Source organism: Athene cunicularia, assembly GCF_003259725.1.
Source record: "Athene cunicularia isolate RWA chromosome 1 unlocalized genomic scaffold, athCun1 chr1_part2, whole genome shotgun sequence".
In the NCBI taxonomy this organism is placed as follows: domain Eukaryota; kingdom Metazoa; phylum Chordata; class Aves; order Strigiformes; family Strigidae; genus Athene; species Athene cunicularia.
Window position 1 is genome coordinate 32559062 of NW_020799092.1, and position 20592 is coordinate 32579653.

General features: G+C 38.0%; 2 protein-coding genes across 5 annotated transcripts in view; one reads left to right on the forward strand and one right to left on the reverse strand.

The window, feature by feature from the left end:
• Positions 1 to 5026, reverse strand: part of VEZT (vezatin, adherens junctions transmembrane protein) — a 44575-nt gene extending 39549 nt beyond the window's left edge. For all 4 annotated transcript variants that reach the window (XM_026862604.1, XM_026862594.1, XM_026862613.1 and 1 more), the window contains exon 1: positions 4912 to 5026. The gene's annotated coding sequence lies outside the window, so the exon portion shown is untranslated. The remainder of the gene's footprint in view (positions 1 to 4911) is intronic.
• FGD6 (FYVE, RhoGEF and PH domain containing 6) overlaps positions 4005 to 20592 on the forward strand; it is a 92411-nt gene continuing 75823 nt past the window's right edge. The window contains exons 1-4 of the mRNA XM_026864751.1: positions 4005 to 4040; positions 12552 to 12637; positions 13743 to 13930; positions 15230 to 15263. Coding sequence (XP_026720552.1) covers positions 4005 to 4040; positions 12552 to 12637; positions 13743 to 13930; positions 15230 to 15263 — 344 coding nt within the window. The remainder of the gene's footprint in view (positions 4041 to 12551; positions 12638 to 13742; positions 13931 to 15229; positions 15264 to 20592) is intronic.

Genomic DNA, 20592 nt, shown 5'->3' on the forward strand with positions numbered 1-20592 from the left:
ACTTTCCCCAGAGATTGGTACAGCCAGAAACACTGCACATATAATTATGGTACTAAATCACATCTCTGTACTCCCTCAGATGAGAGCTTTGCATTTCATCAGCCCTCATAGAATCACAGAATCGTCTAGGTTAGAAAAGACCTTGAAGATGATCCAGTCCAACCATTAACCTAGCACTGACAGTTCCCAACTACACCATATCCCTCAGCGCTATGTTGACCTGACTCTTAAACACCTCCAGAGATGGGGACTCCACCACTGCCCTGGGCAGCCCATTCCAACACCCAACAACCCGTTCTAGAAAGAAATGCTTCCTAATATCTAGTCTAAACTTTCCCTGGTGCAATTTGAGGCCATTACCTCTTGTTCTATCACTTACTACTTGGTTACAGAGGCTCATCCCCAGCTCTCTGCAACCTCCTTTCAGGGAGCTGTAGAGGGCCATGAGGTCTCCCCTCAGCCTCCTCTTCTCCAGACTAAACACCCCCAGTTCCCTCAGCCATTCCCCGTACGACCTGTGCTCCAGACCCTGCACCAGCTTCGTTGCCCTTCTCTGGACACGCTCGAGTCATTCAATGTCCTTTTTGTAGTGAGTGGAACAAAACTGAACACAAGGGGCCCAAAACTGAACACAAACCTCAGAACACAACCCTAAAGGACCTTTACAGCTTTACAGCACAACGTTCATTAGGACCATGCTCTGATTAAAAAAACCCCACCAAAACCACACACACAGAGAACTATGTAAGATGTGCTTTAAATTCAACCGATGCTTCTGCCTTTTGTCAAGCCTGAAACAAGCTCTGCTTAGCAGGACAGAAAAACACAGCAGCAATGTTGTATCAGTCATCAGGAACCTCTTTTTATTTCAGATTTGTTTTTTCAGTCCCTGAAGATCCCAAACTACATCTTTGCCTTGCCAAAATCTTGCTATATGTCACCATATCTGCATCTGCAAATGGTTCCTACCTGACTGAATACAAAAGGAGTAAACAATCTCAACTCAAAGAAAAAGAAATACTGCAGCTTTTCTATTTTTCTTTTAATAAAGTGTTTAAGGCATTTGTAATCTTGCTTTTCAGAACAGAAGAAAAACGATATACACATACTAGGCGTCACTCAGCATGAATCATCATCTACTCCCTGTGTATTTTGCATTACACTAAGCCTCAACTAAGATCATTTTATGTTAGAACTGTGGGTAGGTACATATTCAGAACTCAGAAATCATTTGTTTCCCAGACATTTTATGACTTCAGTAGGTTAAGGCCAGTGAAGGCTGAGAAAAGGGAAGTGATAATAGTATGTAAAAATGATGAAATGATTGGATGGGAGTGTAAATGATTTGCCTGTATGTCATACAAAAGTTTCAACAAAGCCTCAGATACTTCTAAGTCCAGTCTACTTCAAACGTGTGGCCAGCTGCCTCTCCCTCATTCTCTTTCCTACCAAAATGGCACACAGAAATCAAATGACAAAAACCAGACTTTCCTACATCAGAATACAAAAGAAAAGTATTAATGTTCCCAAACAGGTACTGGAACAGCAACAGGAAGTATCTATGACATTTTATCACTAGAAATTACACACAGGTTTCTTCCTTATTTCCACTACATATCATTGTCTAGACAGAGATGAGACAATGTGAATGTCATCCTAGTATTTGCAAGACACGGACAGCCCATTTTCACACACCCGCTCCCTTCAAGGTGCAAGGCAACCCATGACAAATTACTTCTACATCTGACACAATACTGGAGGACTTGCTCCCGACACAACAAAACCAAGTGCAAAATGCTTGAGGGGAAAAAAACAGAATACCTGAGGCTTTTAAAAGCAGTATATCTTAATATTTTTGAGGTTCTTAACCCCACAGCACTTTTGTAATAAATGTGGTGGAAATTATATACATGAACACTGCATCATACTGCTTTATTGATTTCCACAAAAGTAATTACGCAAAATAAAGTAATGCAGCTAACAAGTGATAGTCCATGCATTACTTCATAGTAATAAACAGATAATCAGCCAATGAAATATGTCACCTTAATTTTCAATTAACAGTGATTTAATTAAAGTCTTCCTGCACTAAGCCAGAATAGGTTATCTTCAATGTAAATGTACCACAAAACTGCCAATAGCTTTAAAGCTATTTTTTCAAGTAGTTTCTTGAGGGTTATGGTGAATGCCAGCTGCCATTTCGAAAAAGTAAGGGTAGCAGGCCTAATATTTCCATGAATACTTTTAAAGGTAGTCTAAATTAAATTATAAAAAATTGTGAGGTAAACCCTGAATTAAATTCAGCCTTACCTTGTGCCCGATAGAAGCAATCATTATTACAAATGTAATAGCTATCCACATCAAGAGTAACTAGAAATCAATTTATTCACTAAATTTAAAATAATCTTACATTAGAGAAACCAGCCAAGGAAGCATGGAGACACTGCAAGAATCACTTCTCCTCCTCCAATCAGTTAATCTGTATTCTGGGCTCACAAATCCCCAGCACACTAGACTAGAGTTCTGTATGAAGGTCCTTCATAATCTTTTCTACATGATTGCTGAGCTCTTTGAAAAGCTTTAAACTCTACAAGAACACTGCTGAATAGTACTAAACTTGGGGATTCTTATTACAGTATGATTTTTTTTTACAGGCTGTCTAATCCATGTGGTGGGCACGCAGAAATACTTACTGGTCTACTCAATGGATATGCACTCTGCATCTTATCTACATGGTCATCTTTGACCAGAAAGTGGGGCATGAGAGAAAGGAGACATAGCACACTTCCACAGGACTGACTACAAGTCTCAGAAACTGCAGACTGAGGCTGTGAAGCAAAGTGTGCAGTGCACCTGCCCAACAGGTAAACACAAACTCTGCCCAATCTATCCATGAAGATAGAGTCCAACAGGACTGAAGACCAAAGCAAAATGTTTCATGTTTTATTATCCTGTCTTTTCAAATGGACTGATGAGTGTGTGAGGAAGCTTATATATTCTATACAAAGAAGGGTTGAAATTAATATCACTACATGAAAATATGACCCATCAAAACTTCTCTGAATACTGTTAGATGAATAAGCTTCACACTGCAACTTCTAAATTTCCACTTCAAAGACTGTGCATGTCAGTCCTTTCAAATACACCATACTATTGCAAATATTTCAAAAAACGCATTCTTCCTCCAGACCAGAAAAAAAATTGACTGATGTTATCCACATCAATTCACACACTTCTGAATCCTACCCCACCTAAGATGCTACACAGGGCAGAATAGATTAAAAATGCCACAAGAAAAAAAAATACTTCTGACCTAAAACAAGGGAGGAACAAGAGGGACATGTACAAAACTGGAAAAATGTTGTTGAAATAAAGCCTAACTAACTGTGTCTATTACCCAGCTAATTCCTTGAAGCATCTGAGAACTGAGTAATGGATATACATCAAGATGGCATTATTTGAGAAAAGATCCTAAGAAAAGCATCAGCTTTCCTCATTTGCCATGTGATCCCCCATCCACCAAAACCTGTAAGGAGACCTTCTGGAGATCTCAGGACCACTCATATCATATTGCCTATGTTTGGGAAAAACAGGATGCTCTCCCCAGTTCACTGCCAGCCAATTGTGAGGGTGGAACATTGTAGAGCAGAGAAGCAGCAGAGATTACAAACAAGAGGAAAGGGGTTGTGAACCTCTGATTGAAGATGGCTGAGGTATAAATCAAGAATGAACAACAGGAAAACTGAACTCCAGTGGAAGGTTAAAAGCCACAGAATGCAAGAATCAGATGACCTAAGGTGCACAAAAATGGAAACTCCATTTTTGTGTAGATATGGGGAGAGAGGAGAAAGAAATGGTAATTCTTCAGAGTCAACACATCAACCCATGAATGCTTGGTTTGGGTTTTTCCCTGTGAGTGCTGCCCGTCTCAACCTGCAGTGGCCAGGACAGAGAAGTCTACATGGAGGCCTCTTTTTTCCCCCTGATTTAGCACATAGTGGATCATGACCACTGAACTCTCCACTGTGGAAGTGAAAGAGGTAGGCAGAAAATAACTGCTCTTTGCACGCTCTATCTAGGTGCTATGGAAAAGACAGACAGACTACTGAATTGTCAATATACTTGTTGCAAAGAGATTTCTACATTAGCTGCCTCAGGAGAGGAATTTCCTCACCCATACTACGGCTCCTTGTCTGAGTCACACTGCCTGTACACTACCAATAACAGTAAAATACCATTTAATTTTAATAAGGAAAACAAAAAATGTGTAGGCTGTAGTAAGTGTTAAATGGCCAAAATCTCAAGCATAATTTTAATAACAAAATGTTCTAAAAAAATCCACAAGTCTTTTCTTAAAATGAGAGAGAAATAAGAAGTCTGAGCTAATCAGTTGATGATTCTTGTCAGCTGTTACTGTTAGAAAATTGCCATAACCTAAGACAGTTCTCCTATCTCATTCAGATTGGTTATTGTATTTATACTTCCCAGAAGTCCTCTTTTTTAATATGTTTTGTCACAGAGTAAGCAATATTTAACAACTGAATGCCAGAGAAGGGCTGGGAACTATAAATATTCTCTTCCAGAAAATTACAGGTTTTATTCCCAGAACATCCTGCCAAGCTCACATAATAATATCCAGTAAATAATATAAAACACAAAAAATTCATTGTCACAGACTCTTGCTTCACTAGCTTACATAAGTGCAAAGAAACACTACAAACTATACTGGTAAACCATGCATTTCCAAACACATATGTAGATAAGATATGACAACTGGTTGGGGTTTTTGTTGTTGTTGTTGTTTTGTTTTCTTTTTTCAAAGAAATATATGTTTATCCCCTCTGATTTCACTTATTTGTGAAGTAATGTGGTTGTGAGAAGAGAAATACTCACAAACAGGAGAGTGCTTACTTTCTGGGCAGTATGCACAGTCTGCTCTTTCTGTCTTTCCGCTGCTGCACATTGCTCTGCCTTCTGTGACACAGATGAACATACTTCAAAATCTGTGTGTCCCAAATCCTGCAGATATTGGTAGAGTGGGGAATTCTGAAAGAGAGTTAAATAAGGAAAGTAAGAAAAAACAATGTTAAAAATCATTCCCTATTTCCCACAAAATACAACTGCACAAATATAGCGACCACACAACTAGCAATGGATGGACTGAGAGCAGCCCTGCACAGGCCTTTGGGATAATAGTGGGTGAAAAATTGGACATGAGCCAGCAATGTGCACTTGTAGCCCTGAAAGCCAACCATATCCTGGGCTGCATCAAGAAGTGTGGTGAGAACCTCTGGTGAGAACCCACCTGGAGTACTTTGTTCTTCTCTAGGGACCCCAGCACAAGACAGACATGGATCTGCTGGAGTGGGTTCAGAGGAGGACCACGAAAACAATTACAGGGCTGAAACACCTCTCCTGTGAGGAAAGGCTGAGAGAATCGGGGTTGTTCAGCCTGGAGAAGAGAAGGCTCTGGGGAGACCTTAGTGTAGTCTTTCAGTAATTAAAGGGTGCTTATAAGAAAGATGGAGACAGACTTTTTACCAAGGCCTGTCACGACAGGACAAGGGAGAACAGCTTTAAACTGAAAGAGGGAAGATTTAGATTAGCTATCAGGAAGAATATTTTCACAGTGAAGGTGGTGAGACACTGGCACCGGCTGCCCATAAGAGCTGTGGATACCCCCTCCCTGGAAGTGTTCAAGGCCAGGTTGGTCAAGGATTTGAGCAAGCTGGTCTATTGGAAGGCTCATGGCAGGGGGATTGGACTAGATGGTCTTTAAGGTCCCTTCCAACACAAACCATTCTGTGATTCTATGCAACTAGAAAAAAAATCCCACAGTTAATAGCAAAGAAGTCAGAATTTTGCTTTAAATATCCCCCTAAAGTTTTATCCTGACCATAGTCAACATACAAAATAACGTAATGAGAAATAAACATGCAACCAGTCAAATCTTCCCACAGCAATATTTCTTCTAGGTTATCTGATAGGGTTCTTTAGCTTATAGCTTACATAAATAATGTACTGGGTAATATATTTTAAAATATTAATGTGTGACTTCTGAACACTTAATTACAGTTTTCCTAAAGTTTATAAAAATTGAATAGATTATACTTTGAACCACTTCTACTGAAACAAACTTTAGAGCACTTTTCACACTTCAATAAATGAAACCTCAGTGTAACCTGACTAGGTACCTACAAAGTGTTTTACAGAAATGGAAAAACAAATTAGAAAAAGGCTTCTGCTCTCTCCAAGGATGGTACTAGCACTTCTGGCAAACGAGTATCAGAGTTATTTAAAAAAACCCCACAAAACAAAAAAAGACCCAACCCAGCTTTTTTAAGCTGCTGGCAAAACTACTAATTTACAAAAAGTCCTTAATAAAACTTCTTAGAGAAAGTATGGAATTCTGATTCCCAGAAAGTGGGTTTTTACATGTTTAGACAGTTATCTGTATAGACTTCTGAAATTTCTTGTTGTCACCTACATTAGATATCTAGATTTACTTAACTCTTATTTTTCTGTTTGCAACCACAGTATCTAAGACAGATTTGATGGAAAGGACATTTATGCTAACTCCAGTTCTACTCAGGACACGTAAAGAGACTTTTGTTTTTAAGAAAACCTATTAGCAATCAGTCCTAAATAGCCTAGTTAGTCTGGGATTCATTCTGACTTCCGAAAAATTTTATCAACACGCCACACTAGTCTGAACACTAACAAACTGCATAGGAAGACTGCAATTTTAAAAATCATAACATACTATCAGTAACAAAAATACTGTAAATAAAAATTAAAAACTACAGTAAATAATGCACAGAAGTCTGCAGAAACAACCACCAACAAAACATCTACTACAAATTGTTACATTGACTATCATGAACTTTCTGGTGTAAATTGCAAAGGTGATCCATCCACTACAACTATGTACCAACATGGCCAAATCTCAAATGACTGCTTGCCATACCATAAAAAACTTGGAAGCAATCATTGTATTAGCTGAACAAATTAAACTTGTTACCTCTTGGGATTTTTCTTTTAACCCCATCACCAAAGTACTATATGCAAAGTCACACTTTTGCACACTCTCCTTGAGTTACTCACAACACATTCAGGACATTACCTGAAACTCAAACATTCCTACCAACTCACAGGTACAGACAATACCCCTCACCCACAATGAAAATGATTGTGCAAAATATTAGCACAGGTTAATGACTCACTTCCTTCAGGGAATTTTTCCAGCATGACAACTCAATCCTATCTTTTTTCTAAGTACTCGCCCTTCATGGTTAGACTTCTTTTTCAAATGCATCTAACTCTAATTAAACAATGTGCTGTTCTGGACTGCCTGGAAAGAAGGTATGTTTCTCCTTAAGGATAACATGACATTTTACCAGAATTACTTAACTAAAATGGAAAAGAAAACATAAATAAGTATTCTAGTCTATTAAGACACTATAAAATTCACTTAACTTCAGGACAAAACTCAGAATGCAAATGGATATGCATGACCTTGTCTTCTTAAAAAGGTTTTCATACAGAGCCAGGCTGTGCACTGGAAGAGCACCTGGAACAACCTGAACACTCTAACATAAGAGGCTTTAGGGTAGTACGGAGATTTCAGCCAGAACCAGCCAGAATTTTTCCCATTTAGATGAAGACACATAGACAAAACAGTGAGTGAACAGAGAATGTTTTATTCAAAATTATAGTTTGATGCTTGCTCCAGGCAGGACTCCAATGAAATCATATCTAGGCTCTTGGCAGACCTGTCCATCGTCTTGATCATACCGGTCACAAGCAAGGCCAGCCATCATCTGACACATGACTACTCTTGTACTTTACTGGTACTCACCTATACACAGACAGCTAGCAAAACAAACTAAATATACCATGGAGTTTTTCCACTATATCTCAGGGTGAACCTTGATTTGGGGTCCATGATGAGATAATCTTTAAAAAGCTCATCAAGAAAACCGGTCTAATGCTGCTTAGATTGGTTCCATTTCCCAATAAAAATGGATGAAGAAAGGCAGAGAGAGACAGATGCTCTGTCCACTGAAGACAGAATTAGCTAAAATCCTGAATGCTACATTTAGTAAGTGAAATATTGCATAGACGCAAGGATGACCAATTCTCCCCTCTTACTGGGTATTTGGCAACAATAAAACCTTCCATCTAACTGTAATTAGTACATTTTCTACTCTACAGAAATAGAAAAAAAATATCTCTCCAAATGTTAATGAAACTTTAGTCCCTAGCTAGGATGGATAATTCTATTTGTTCTTGTAATGGAGGTGGAATACAGACACTTTACTAGGTTTTACATAATTCCTTTTGATTCACTTTTTGAAAGTTTTACAGGGTCTCATTATGGGTAGATCTGCAATTGTTCATCACTGCTCAGAACCAGAAATCAGTTTTCTGATTATTGAGTTAGCAAATGATCACTGATTAAAATTTAACTTGAATATTTATCACATATTCCTTCAAGTACATAAGGGTTCTCCTCTTTCAGTTTCTCAGAAAGTACTCTGGCTACAATAACCATCCTTTAACACATTTCTTTGGCTCCACATGCTTTCTCTTTCCCATTCTTTTCTAAAAGATTAGTAATATAATCTAAGTGCACATTGGAAAACATTTTTTATTAACTCAAATGACCAAGAAATATACTGTGACTAAATTCCCTTATGCTGTAAGTAAAATCACATTGTTCCCCGTTCTGAATCCATTAATAGCATGCAATATGTGGGCAAAGAAAGCACTGAATAAAAAGTGTGTTGAGGCCTTTCTGAAATTAGATTATTAAGAACCTTAATGAACCGAACATAAAATTCTCCCATTAAGAGTAAGGTCTCTTGTGTAGCACACTCAGCTGTACATTTTGCTCAGAAAATTTGAAGATTATACTCCTACCAGAAATATCACTGATGACATATATACATTCGCCTGTGCTGACAAACACACACGATTTATTTATTTACTGCTCAGCTTTAAGTTATACTGACAAACGTCACCAGTAAAGCTGTTTGGTCTGTATAACTCACTGATGATGTATCCACCAGTCTACAGCAAATTTCTTCTGGCTAGAAGATCCAGGAAAAGAATTTTAAAAGGTTGAAGGGTAGATTTTATGCACATGAACATAAAAGTTCCAATATTATCAAAGAATCAGAAAATTAATAACGCAAGTTCAGAATTGCAATAAGATACCATTAAAATATCCTATTCTGTATACTGTTTGATTCAATACAAGAAACTAAAGTATTATACTTAATGCTTACAAAGCATTTTTCATCTTCAGAGAGTTTTAAAACCAATAATTAAATCTCATAATGTGTCTGATATCCCACAAATTATAGCTCTGGATTTCTAGCTTACATCCTTACCCAAACTTCTCACTCCTACATTTATTATTTCCCATAAAAAAGACCACAGATATGCATATATTCCTGTATATGCACTTCTGTCAGAAAAGTTCCTTGGTTTCAATTCAGCCCGTCAATTCATCAGCATTGTCAGGCTCAGAGGTTTTCACCTGCAAATGCACTGATAATATTAAAAAAAAAAAAAAAAAAAAAAAAATTCATGCCTTCTTTTTTTAAACAGTCCAACATTAAAAAAAAAAAAGCAACTTATTTTACATTTCTGCATATATTATAGATACTACACTTTTAGTTTAAGAAATTCAGAATATATAAGAAAGTTTATCCTTGCAAGCAGTAATAGGCAATTTAAAAAACCTATTAATTTAGACTTGGGAGAAGCTTTTATGTTAGGATGTGAAGTAAAGGGACAGTAAGGTTGTTTCAGTGGATGGCATGAAAAGGAAATTTAAAATATAAAATCTCATCTTCCTAGCAATACAGCATCATATTATTCTGGCAGAATCTATTTCCATGTATTTATGAATCTTTACTTTCAACCACTCTCAGAAAATAACCAGAATAGTTACTATTACTCATGTTTGACAATCAGGTTGGTTTATTTCTAGTTGTCTCTGAATAACATGGTAATGAATCATTTACAAAGTAGAGGGAAAAAACCCGTTAATAATTCATCTTATTGTTATGTTACCATCATACTACCAGTTATTGACGGGAAATATCTAAAGTAAGTGAGGATACCAAGACAGGATTTTTCAGCAATATGCTGTATTTATTTCTGAAGTTTCTTCTAAGTTTCTTCTTCTTCTAAGTCACTTTCTGAGACCACCTAGATACAAGAGACAGGCATTACATTTACAGCCAGGGAATTTTTTTATTATGTTATTTGTCCAAAATGTGTGCTGGAAATGTAAAACTGTTCTAGGACAGACAGAAAACAAAATGTGATTATTCTTTGGAGTATTTCATAAGATTATACATGGAAAAACTTGTTAAGTAAAGAAAGGTAGTCAGAAACTGTTGATGTACTGAGTAGGAATATACTTTTTGTGAATTTTAAGAATTAGGGTTTTCTGGGGACTGAGCAGAGACTGACAAAAGACACTTATCTTCCTATGACTTTTCTAATTCACTATAGCTAGTCATATTGCAAAGCCATTCAACTGTAACTAGATATTTATAGTATAGGTTTATATAAGCTCCCATTTCCAGAATCAAGAAAGAAAATAATTTCCTCCTCATTCATAACCCCTTGAGCATATTTTAGATACATACTACCAAAATTTAACTCACATACATATGTTTAATTACAACTCTCCTTTCTTCATTGATGAAAGTGGTTGAGTCTCATTCTAAAGATATATTATGCAGAATTAAAGAACAGTCCACTAAATCAGTTTGGTTCTTTAACCCTTTCCCAGTGCTTACTAATGCCACTGGCCATAAAGCACTGACTTGGTTATAAAAAAAAACCCCAAACACCACCACCTTAACTGAAGACTAAACATCATGTTTGCAACTCTAAGCCTACAGTAGAAATAAATACAAAAAAACCCAAACGCAAGCCAAACATGAAAAGATAATTAAACATATAACATTGCCTACTGCTATGTCATGGAAAGGCTGTTATAGTAGAGAATTCCCTACCTTCAGAAAAGAGCTTAATTTTGATAGATATCTACTCAAATACGTCTATTGCAGCCTCGTAAGCAAAGATATTGCACTTCAGCATGTGAAGTATTTTGTGTGTATTCTCAGAAAAACCTTTGCAATCACAAACTAGATTAAAACACGGTTAGCTTTCATAGTCTTGTTACAATAGCAGTTGAAAATCAAAGCCACACCCAAATTATTTTTGCTGATGCATCATGAAGTACATGACTCAGGATTTCTCCATTAAAGGCAGGGGCTTCCCACACCCAATGCTCTTTACTATGATAAAATTTACTACCTAGTAAACCCCTATTCTAGTTTCCAACCATGGCTAATGGAACAGATGACCCTTAAAAGTAATATTTAACGCCACTTCACAAAATAAGAGGTTTCAAGATCTATTCTTAAAATATGTATATGTTTTTTCAAAGCTGAGGTTTGCAATATGACAAAACCACCATGGGAGCTTAAATCACCTCCAAAATAACTATACGTTATAAATTATCAGCTGAAAAAAAACCCCACATTTCTATCAGAGAGAGAGCAAAGAGTAAGATATGCTGAACAGGTGGCTAAACTCAGAGCAAAATAAACAGTATTGAAATCTCACCCCACCTCTCAAAACACAGATTTGAAGAAGTTGAGCTAACACTCACAGACAGCGCAATCTTTGTCTCCTGGAAGAGGGTATTCCATTTTTCTCTTCGGTACCGCTCCCATGCACCTGACAGAATCTCACCCACCTCCCCGTTTCTTTCCGCTTGTCCCTCCAGGATGACCCGAGCCGAGGATGAGAAGCAGCTGTCAGTGTAATTGCACCTGTGCCCCTGCACAGTAGCATTTTCCTGACAGCATCAGCAGACGCAGTTTGAAACTTCCCAGGACTGTGCAATTTCTCCTGACTAATGTGGCTTTCTCACTGGGGGGAGGGAGACGAGGATGACAGATTGCTAAAGGCTTTTAAAAAGATACTGCTTGAAAGAATTACTGCACATCGATCTTCTATATAGCCATTAATAAGACTTTCCAAGCAAGAGTATTTAAAAGCCTTGGTCATATTCTCCTGGCTGGTAACCACCTCCTCCTGTGCTCCAACTGACAAAGAGCCAGGCACTTGACAGGGCTAATATTAGACAATGAGTTCAAGGCAGTGAAAGAGTCATTTAAATTTCCTATTCTGCATTCACTGCCACAGGAACATAGACCTCTCCAGCACTACTGTACCATCTGATTTAGAAGCAGGCTCTCAAGAACTTCTGAACCCATTAATCTGTTACTGTTCCTGGGTATTTTCTGCATGCACCCACATCTCCTGAAGAGTTAGGAAAGTTTTAGAGTTTGTGTATAGTTCTGTATCACTGGATCTGTAACGTAAGAAAGCTTTTTCCTTTGCATTTTCAGCAGGTGCTTGCACATTACCATTGTGGAAAAATCTTAGAAAGAAATATTATGTACTAGAAAAAGCCCTGAAAGTCACTGAGAGCTCTGGATTATTTACCTGTTCAGAAGTGGGCCTGTGAATACAGGCGAAAAGCTCAGCAGGACCTTTCTGAAAAGGACAGAGATGAAGAATACCTGAAAAACTGGAAGTGGTAAACATCACCTTCCCTGGAGGATGGGGTAACAGGCCAGCCAGACTATGTACCTGGAGCTTTGGGTGGGAAGTCACTGATCACACAGGTCATCGGCCTAGCCTGACACAGGTAAACTGGTTTGGTTTATAGCAGTTACTAACAACTCATAGATTTTATCCTTCACTTACATTCAAAACTAAATGAAATTAATGCACCTGACTGGTAAAACTAGTGGAATATTTTGGAAATATTTTTGGAAACCTCTTTAAAATACCAGCTCCAAAGAATCAACTTGTTAATCCATTGTTAATTCTGACTCCTAATGGCAACACACTATAAGCAAACATCTTGAAGTGAAATGTATCCAAAAACCAAGAGACATTATAAAGCCTAAAAGAAAAGTACAGTTAGTCATTTCTTTTATTCAAGTGTCTTAAAGAAGTTGATTCATGACTTGAAGTTGTGAGAGCAGTACTGTGGTATTAACCTTCCTGTAAATGTGAGCCCAGAGTAATTAACAAAGAGGAGTGTTAAAAAATATTTGGACCAACAGACCTCAAAATTTACTACGAATCATCATGTACTTTTATATTTAAATTTTCTGTTAAAAATAATAAAGGCAATATGGGTTTACACATCATACAGCCCATTTAATTCTTTTCTCTATTTGTTCAGATACAACATTAGTGTTATCCAAAAATGCCTGATGAGTTTACTTGGCCTTTGCAACAACCAGACTGTTCTTTATACAGTTTTAAGCTTGCAGTTTCTTTGATTTTTCTCTCTGGTATCACCTGCCTCACAGTCATGTGATGAAAAGGAGTACAGCCTGTCTGTCCTCTTCCTTAGCGGACTGCTGAGAAGCAAAATATCCCAGATAGTCCATCCGTCACTAGACCAGGTGCCTCTACAGTACAGTGTAATTTGTAGCAGAGATAATCAACCCAGGCTGCATTTACATGGTCAATTTAATCAGCCATTACCAGTGGGTGCAGATGAAAGCTGCAGTACCATTTTAGAACACTAATGATAATTTATACAGCCAAATGGTGAGATGGAACAAGGAACTGATCTGATTGTAAAAAAAAAAAAAAGCCATCTTTTTAAAATTTTTCTTTCTTAGCCAGGCTAGTTTACAGTCTAATCAGTCTCCTGAGCCAGGTTACAGCATCACTCACAAATCCAGGTGCCAGCATAAGGAAGAAAATGAGAATAAGCTGGAAAAGAGCCAAGCCCGAATACCTCTCTGGCAACAGCCCACTCTTCAGGCAGACAATGCACAGTCTCAGAACCAGCTCATCAGAATAACAAGTAAACTCTGGTTTTGACAGAACTGTGTATTTAAAATTGGCTTTTTATTTCATGCACATATATATAAAAATAAAATGAGAGTACTACATCTATCATCCACTCAATACTCAGTGAGAAAAATCCTGTTGAGGGAGTATTACTAACACTACCATTGAAGTTATGTCAATGTTCTTTTTTAGTTTCTTCTTTTTCCTAATTTATAATGTTTGAGATGTTATTTTTTTTAAATACAACATTTATAAGCCTGATGCTTGACAAAAATCACATTACTTTGCAAGTCCTAAAATTTTCAGGTTTTTGAATGAATATGACTTAAAATTTTCATCACAAAAAAAGGTTTCTGAGGTTAGGTTTCCTGGCATTTTTATTTGGTTGTTTCATTTTTAATCAAAATATTCTAGAACAGCTCAATTTAGGTAGAGAAAGCATTTGTGGAAACAAACACCACTGAGTGTTCTGATAAAAGCTACATTTGGTTGAAAAGGGTTCAGGTGAGCATCTCAATTTAGTGATGCACCAGTAATCTAAGCAAATAAGTATCATTTTAGACATGGATTACTATTGTAGGCACACAGTGAACACATCAGCTAAAGGCTGTTCTGAATGGAGTTGTACTATACTGGGAAATGGTAGTGCCTCTTGCTGGAATCTCTCTTAACAGAAATCTGCATTTCAGAACATTCTATGTAGTCACTGTCCATGCCCCACAGCACCAAGCAGCATCTTGGCTTGTTGCCTAAATAAGCAGTGAGATGCCTTCCTGAACCTGACATTTGAACACATTATGCTGTTGCCCAATATTTCCAAAGTATTTCTGTCTCACGTCCCTCCTAAATGGACTCCATCATTCCTACCTCCTCCCCACACAGGCCGGACCCAGTGCCATGTAGTTGCCAGCTCTGCTGAGCCCTGGTGCTTCCTTTCTCTCTCAGGATGGCACGCTGCTTGTAAAGCACTTTTCCACTGTTTTCAGGACTCATTTTTTACATTAGCTTCTTCCACTACAGGAAGAAGATAAAGAACACAGACCATGTATTGGCTAGTCTCTAGAAAGAGTAATTCCTTTTCTGTGCGTATTTCCCTCCAATGACGGGAAGATGACAGCTTGAGCAAGGGCTAGCTATGAAATGACAGTACCTGTTACAAGTTCAGAATCTTTGTTCTGAGTTCGTGGGTTCCAATTCTAGGTTCAGTAGAGCTGTGTTCAATATTTCCCATAGATATAAACTTTTGAATTTGGACATGAGATTTTTGACTCTCTTTGTGTTCATCCTCAGCTTGTTTTCTTTTAAAATGCAGATTTAGTATGGATTCTGAAATTTGATGCAGATAGGTGAGCCAAAGAAAGTCTCATTTTGTTAATTTGATATCATTCTCCCATTTGCACAAAACAAAATTTGAAGTCAGGAAAGATACATATACAATTTATATTGTATTTTTCAGTCTGGGATTTCTAATGGGACAAACAGTAAACCCCAAATTTAAAAGTCTGGAATCATACTAAAGATCAGATCTTCTAGACCTAGAATAAAAGATTAGATTCAACAGTGACACTACCATCATGACACTCAGCCACCCTTTACTGGGGCTATTCCTTAACATGTATTTCCATTAGTACTGAAATAGCTAACGAATAGCAACTTTATGTAAATAATATGGACAGAACTGGTTGTAAGAATGGCACAAGATTCATGAGTAAATTAAAACAATACCTCAAGTGCACTGAGAGTTTTCTTTCCTAATTAAATTTTAAAAGAAAAAAAACAAAACAAAACAACAGAGATATCTTTATGGCAATGAAATGATTTCAACACTATGTTTTACACAATTCTACATGCAAGGACTTATATTTCAAACACTCTGTATGAAAAAGCCCTTAAAAATATAAGGTGGTGGAAGTTTGACATTGTGTGTGTCAAAATCTCCTTTTTTAGTGCAATCTGGTGAAAAATCTTGCAGAGATTATCTTTCTTCTGCAAACACAGCATTAAAATGGAAAACAACAAATGTCAGCTCCAGTGCTTCCACCAGAACCATACAGAACATACACCTGACACAATCAGGAAGACTTTCTGGGATTAGGTTCCAACAACAGGCTGAGTGAACCTGAAAGAGGAGCATCTCTCACACATGAGGAAAGGCTGAGAGACTTGGGGGATCTCATCAATGTATGTAAATACCTGGCGGTAAGATACATAGAGGATGGAGCCAGGCTCTTCTCAGTGGTGCTCAGTGACAGGACCACAGGCAATGGGCAGGAACTGAAATACAGGAGGTGCCCTCTGAACATCAGAAAACACTTTTTCACTGTGAGGGGGGATCAAGCACTAGTACAGGTTGACCAGAGAGGTTGTGAAGTCTCCATCCTAGGGAAGATACTCAAAAGTCAACTAGACACAGTCCTGTGCTCTAGGTGGCCCTGCCTGAGCATGGGGGTTGGACCAGATGACCTCCAGAGGTCCCTTCTAACCTCAACCATTCTGTGATTCTGTAAGCATAGCTTTAATATCTATCCATATGTGAAAACCAAACTTGCTTAAGCTCATTAAAATATAGTACAAATGACTCAGCTAGAAGCAGAAATTGGGAGCTGCAAATGCACTCAAAGGGCAGTGTTTGGGTCACCTTCATCCCAGTGTTCTGAAAGAATGGGCACAGGAGATCAGAGATCCAGCAAGAAGGATTTTTAATAAATCTATAAACTCAAAAGTGGAAAAAAAACGAACATAGTGCATACATTTACAAGGAAAAAAAACAAAAAAGGCAATCAGGAGTATGTCAGGCCTATGAATCTGATCAAAAGCCAGCATGCTACTGAAAATAATTATTATTTCTTGCAAAATTCAAAGACAAAGAAGAAAACAGATGATCATCAAAGAAGCTATCACATGGGTTCATCAGAGGTAGATTGTGCTAAACTCACAACATTTTTCTTTGATGAGACAGTTAATTTGCCTAGATAAAGGAAATGCAAGAAGATTATATGGACTTTTTATACTGTGCCATATGATGTATGAACTTCTGATACTGTACCATATCAGTTAAGATGAAAAAGATGGGAAAGGAACCAAATACGTAGATGGCAGAGATAACAATGGGTTATGCTGAACAGAAAACTATCAGATCAGAAACAGGTTACTAATGGAGTTCCTAAAGAATGAGTCTTTGGTCAAAGCTTTTTAATTTTCTTTAATTAACCTTATAACAAAAAAGGATGCTAACAAAATTTCCCAGTAACATCAAGTAACTCATATAAGCAGAAAAGGATTGAAACATCATGCAAAAGAAACAACATACAAAAGGAACTGGATGACCTTGAGTGGTCATGCAATTTAACAGTAGACAACAGCAAGACCTTCCTTACACAGAGGGACTAATAAAAACAAACTCTCCAATAATGCAGAAGCCGTTCATAAAAATAAGGACAGACATTAAGTGGCTACCCTATCATATAACATTACAACAAGTCAAACAGCATGAAGACTTGAAAAAGTTGTTGGCAGGCCAAGGATGCAAGAAACAAAGTATTCCCAGCAGAAGCACGTGAAAGTAGTTGTACAAGACCCCAAAAAGAACACCGATTACCATGCTGCAAGCTCAGCTAAATAAAGATGAACTCAAACTGGAGTAGATGTAAAAAAAAACAGCAAAGAAACAAACCAAAAACCAAACAAAAAATGAAGAAGAGGAAAATCTGTTTTGTGAAAGGAAGCTAAAATATATTGGATTATTCTATTTAGCAAAATTCTTAGCCAGGATAAGATTGCTTTCTATGAATACATGAGGAGAGGTACATTCTAGAGAACTGTAAGAAGGATATATGCCAATGGACAAGAGTAGCAGAAGTGCAAGTAGGTATGAAGTGGCCATGAATAAATTTCAAGCCAGAAATTAGATGTCAGTTATTAACTGCCAAAGCAATGAAGTTCTCATACAGTCCTCCCACTGCAATAATGATGCAGAAATTTAAACAGTTTGAACAAGGAGCTTATTTAATTTATACATTAAAAAACAAAAACAAAAAAAGAAAACAGGGAGGAGATGTCATTGTCCAAACAAGAACAAAAAACCCCCTAACACAATTCCAGTCTCATAGCAAAATAGACAAACCACTGCAGTTTTCCAGAGGACTTTGGTACACTAACTACATGTAGTGTGCACTGCAACTACAGCATTCTGTGTTCTAGCCCATTTTGTAAAAAACTCATCTCAAGTAACTCAACATCAAATTTCCTATCTCATGATCTCCCTTAACAAATTAAGGCAGACATTATTAAAGAATGCCATTCATTATTCCTCCACTTTTTAGTACAATCTGCTCTACCCTGCAACAATTTTTAACTTGATACACTGCTAGCAGACCAGCTCAGGCCAAGAATATCAGAAGAAGCTCTGTTTCCTGGATTCTGTCCCTTCCCCTTAATATTTGTAGCATTTTAATTACAAGAGCAACCAGTTGTAACAAATGCAAGAACTGAAGTGCTGAGGACTATACAGTGAAACGAAAATTGCTGGCTGCTGTAGGAATTAATTTATAAACTGGGCAGAGTATGGCAGCACTTACTGGATAGAGTAAAATGTCTGTCATTCAATATTGTTCAATCACAGTGATCGGCAATGGTTCTTGAACTGGATGGAAAATACTGCTTTCCCAAGGCAGTGATGCCATGTCTGTTCTTCCCTTCCTTCAGAGATACATTAATGTAAAAGATACCCAGATAGTGAGAAAAATGATCAGTCCATAAATATCTTATCAGTGGGCTATCATATGTTTGATGCTGCAAAACTGGTAATGCAGACAGCTGTCATGGATGTGTTCAGGGCCTGCTGGACAGAGCGATGACCTGAAAAATGTGCAGAAAATATCACTGTGCATAACTGTGATGTGTAACAGGTGAAGCATATCCCATGTGTTTCTCTTCCCTCTCCTACCCATTCTGTTGTGTATGAAAAACATGAAGGACTACTCCTCTCCTGATTATGCATTTGTTAGAAAATCACGACTGGTTATAATACTGACTCATACTTGCTCACAAGAGCTTCAAAAGCACAGAGAAAACAGCTATTCACTGTAACCTAGGTCTGAATGCTGAAGACCTCCTTGCAACAGTGACTATCAAAGAACAACATAGGAAGTGACCTGCTGAGCTGCAGAAAAAAGGTAGTAAAATTTTAAAAGTAATTTAAAAATAAATACATTGTAGCATTTACTACTCAAATACTTTTCTGCGCCTTGCTAATTGCCATATAGTTCGTTTGTATGGATTATGTTCATCATTCTCTTCCAAACCTTTACTTTAGAACAGCATGAACCCTGTTGAGCACTTCTGAAGATAATTTTTGCAGGTATTTCAAGGTGCCCATTATTATCAGCAGATATCTTACCCAGCTCTGCACCCCAACCAATCAAAAGACCTCTGTATCTTTCCCATTGTTGCTTATTTGATGTTATAGTTGTACACTAATACATGAAACATACATTCTGTCACTCAGTATACCTGTGTGTATATAACACACACACATACTTGATACAGTACCGTATCAAAGAGCCTTTCCTAGTCATGAAAATCAATTCCCAAAATGCAAAGAAAATAGTGACGTGCATATGCACATGGAAGGAAGATCTTTTACTCCCTATGCAGCAGAACTTTTTCAATCAGAACTCTAACTGCTGCATGAACTGAAGAACTGTGGAACTGTAAAACTCGTACCACTTTTAATGAAGAAAGTGCAGAGGGCAGGCATTGTATCTGTGAAATAAACTCTCACCAGGGATTTATGCCATTAAAGGAAATGATTTAACATAGAAGTAATTTAAATAACAGATTTTGTTAGGATTCAAGGTTGATTGTGGATAAACACAAAACTTTGTGGTGCAGGCCAAAGCCACATACAGGTAGTACTTATGCAGCTGAGAAGAAACCATTCCTTATGTAAGGCACTTTCTGCATCCTGGTAAAAACAGAAGTCTTATAACTATTATAATAATTAACAATTTTAAAGTCGGTATTTCTCTAGAACCACTTTCTCTGTACACCTGCAAAAACAGGTGTGCCCTCCACAAAGATGCAATTACATTTACCTGCTGCAAACTGATCTGATTTTGTTACTGAACTACAACAGCAGATATATTGAGCCACCTGTTTCAAAGAAGGCCAAGATGGTACTGTAGTCCCACTATCTAACAAGACACGCAAGTAACTGTAAAACTTTTATGCAAACCCTAGAAATAATACCAACACTAGGAAGATAAGGTAGTTTCAGTATTTACCAGACATGATGAAATGCACCATTTAGGTGAACTACACTGATTGAGAAGCTGGGTTTATGAGCTACACAGCGAGTTTACTACCTTCGCCCTCGATCCCACGGTCAGGGCAGAGCCGTGGGAAGCATCACACACGCCCTGTGCTCTCTGCACCCGCACGGATGAGCCGCCGCGATACTCCACGCCGCCAACCCGGCCGGCCCTTTACCCCTCCTCAGCCCCTAGCGGGTCCGACGGGCGGCGCGGGCAGCTCTAAGGGACACGGGCCTCCCCGATATCCCTCATCGAGGTCGCAACGCCGACAGCCCGAAACGCGGGAACAGGCAGCCCCGGCGAGCCGCCGCACAAAGGATCGCCCCTTCCCCGGCCGCTCGGGCCACGGCCCGGCTCCCTC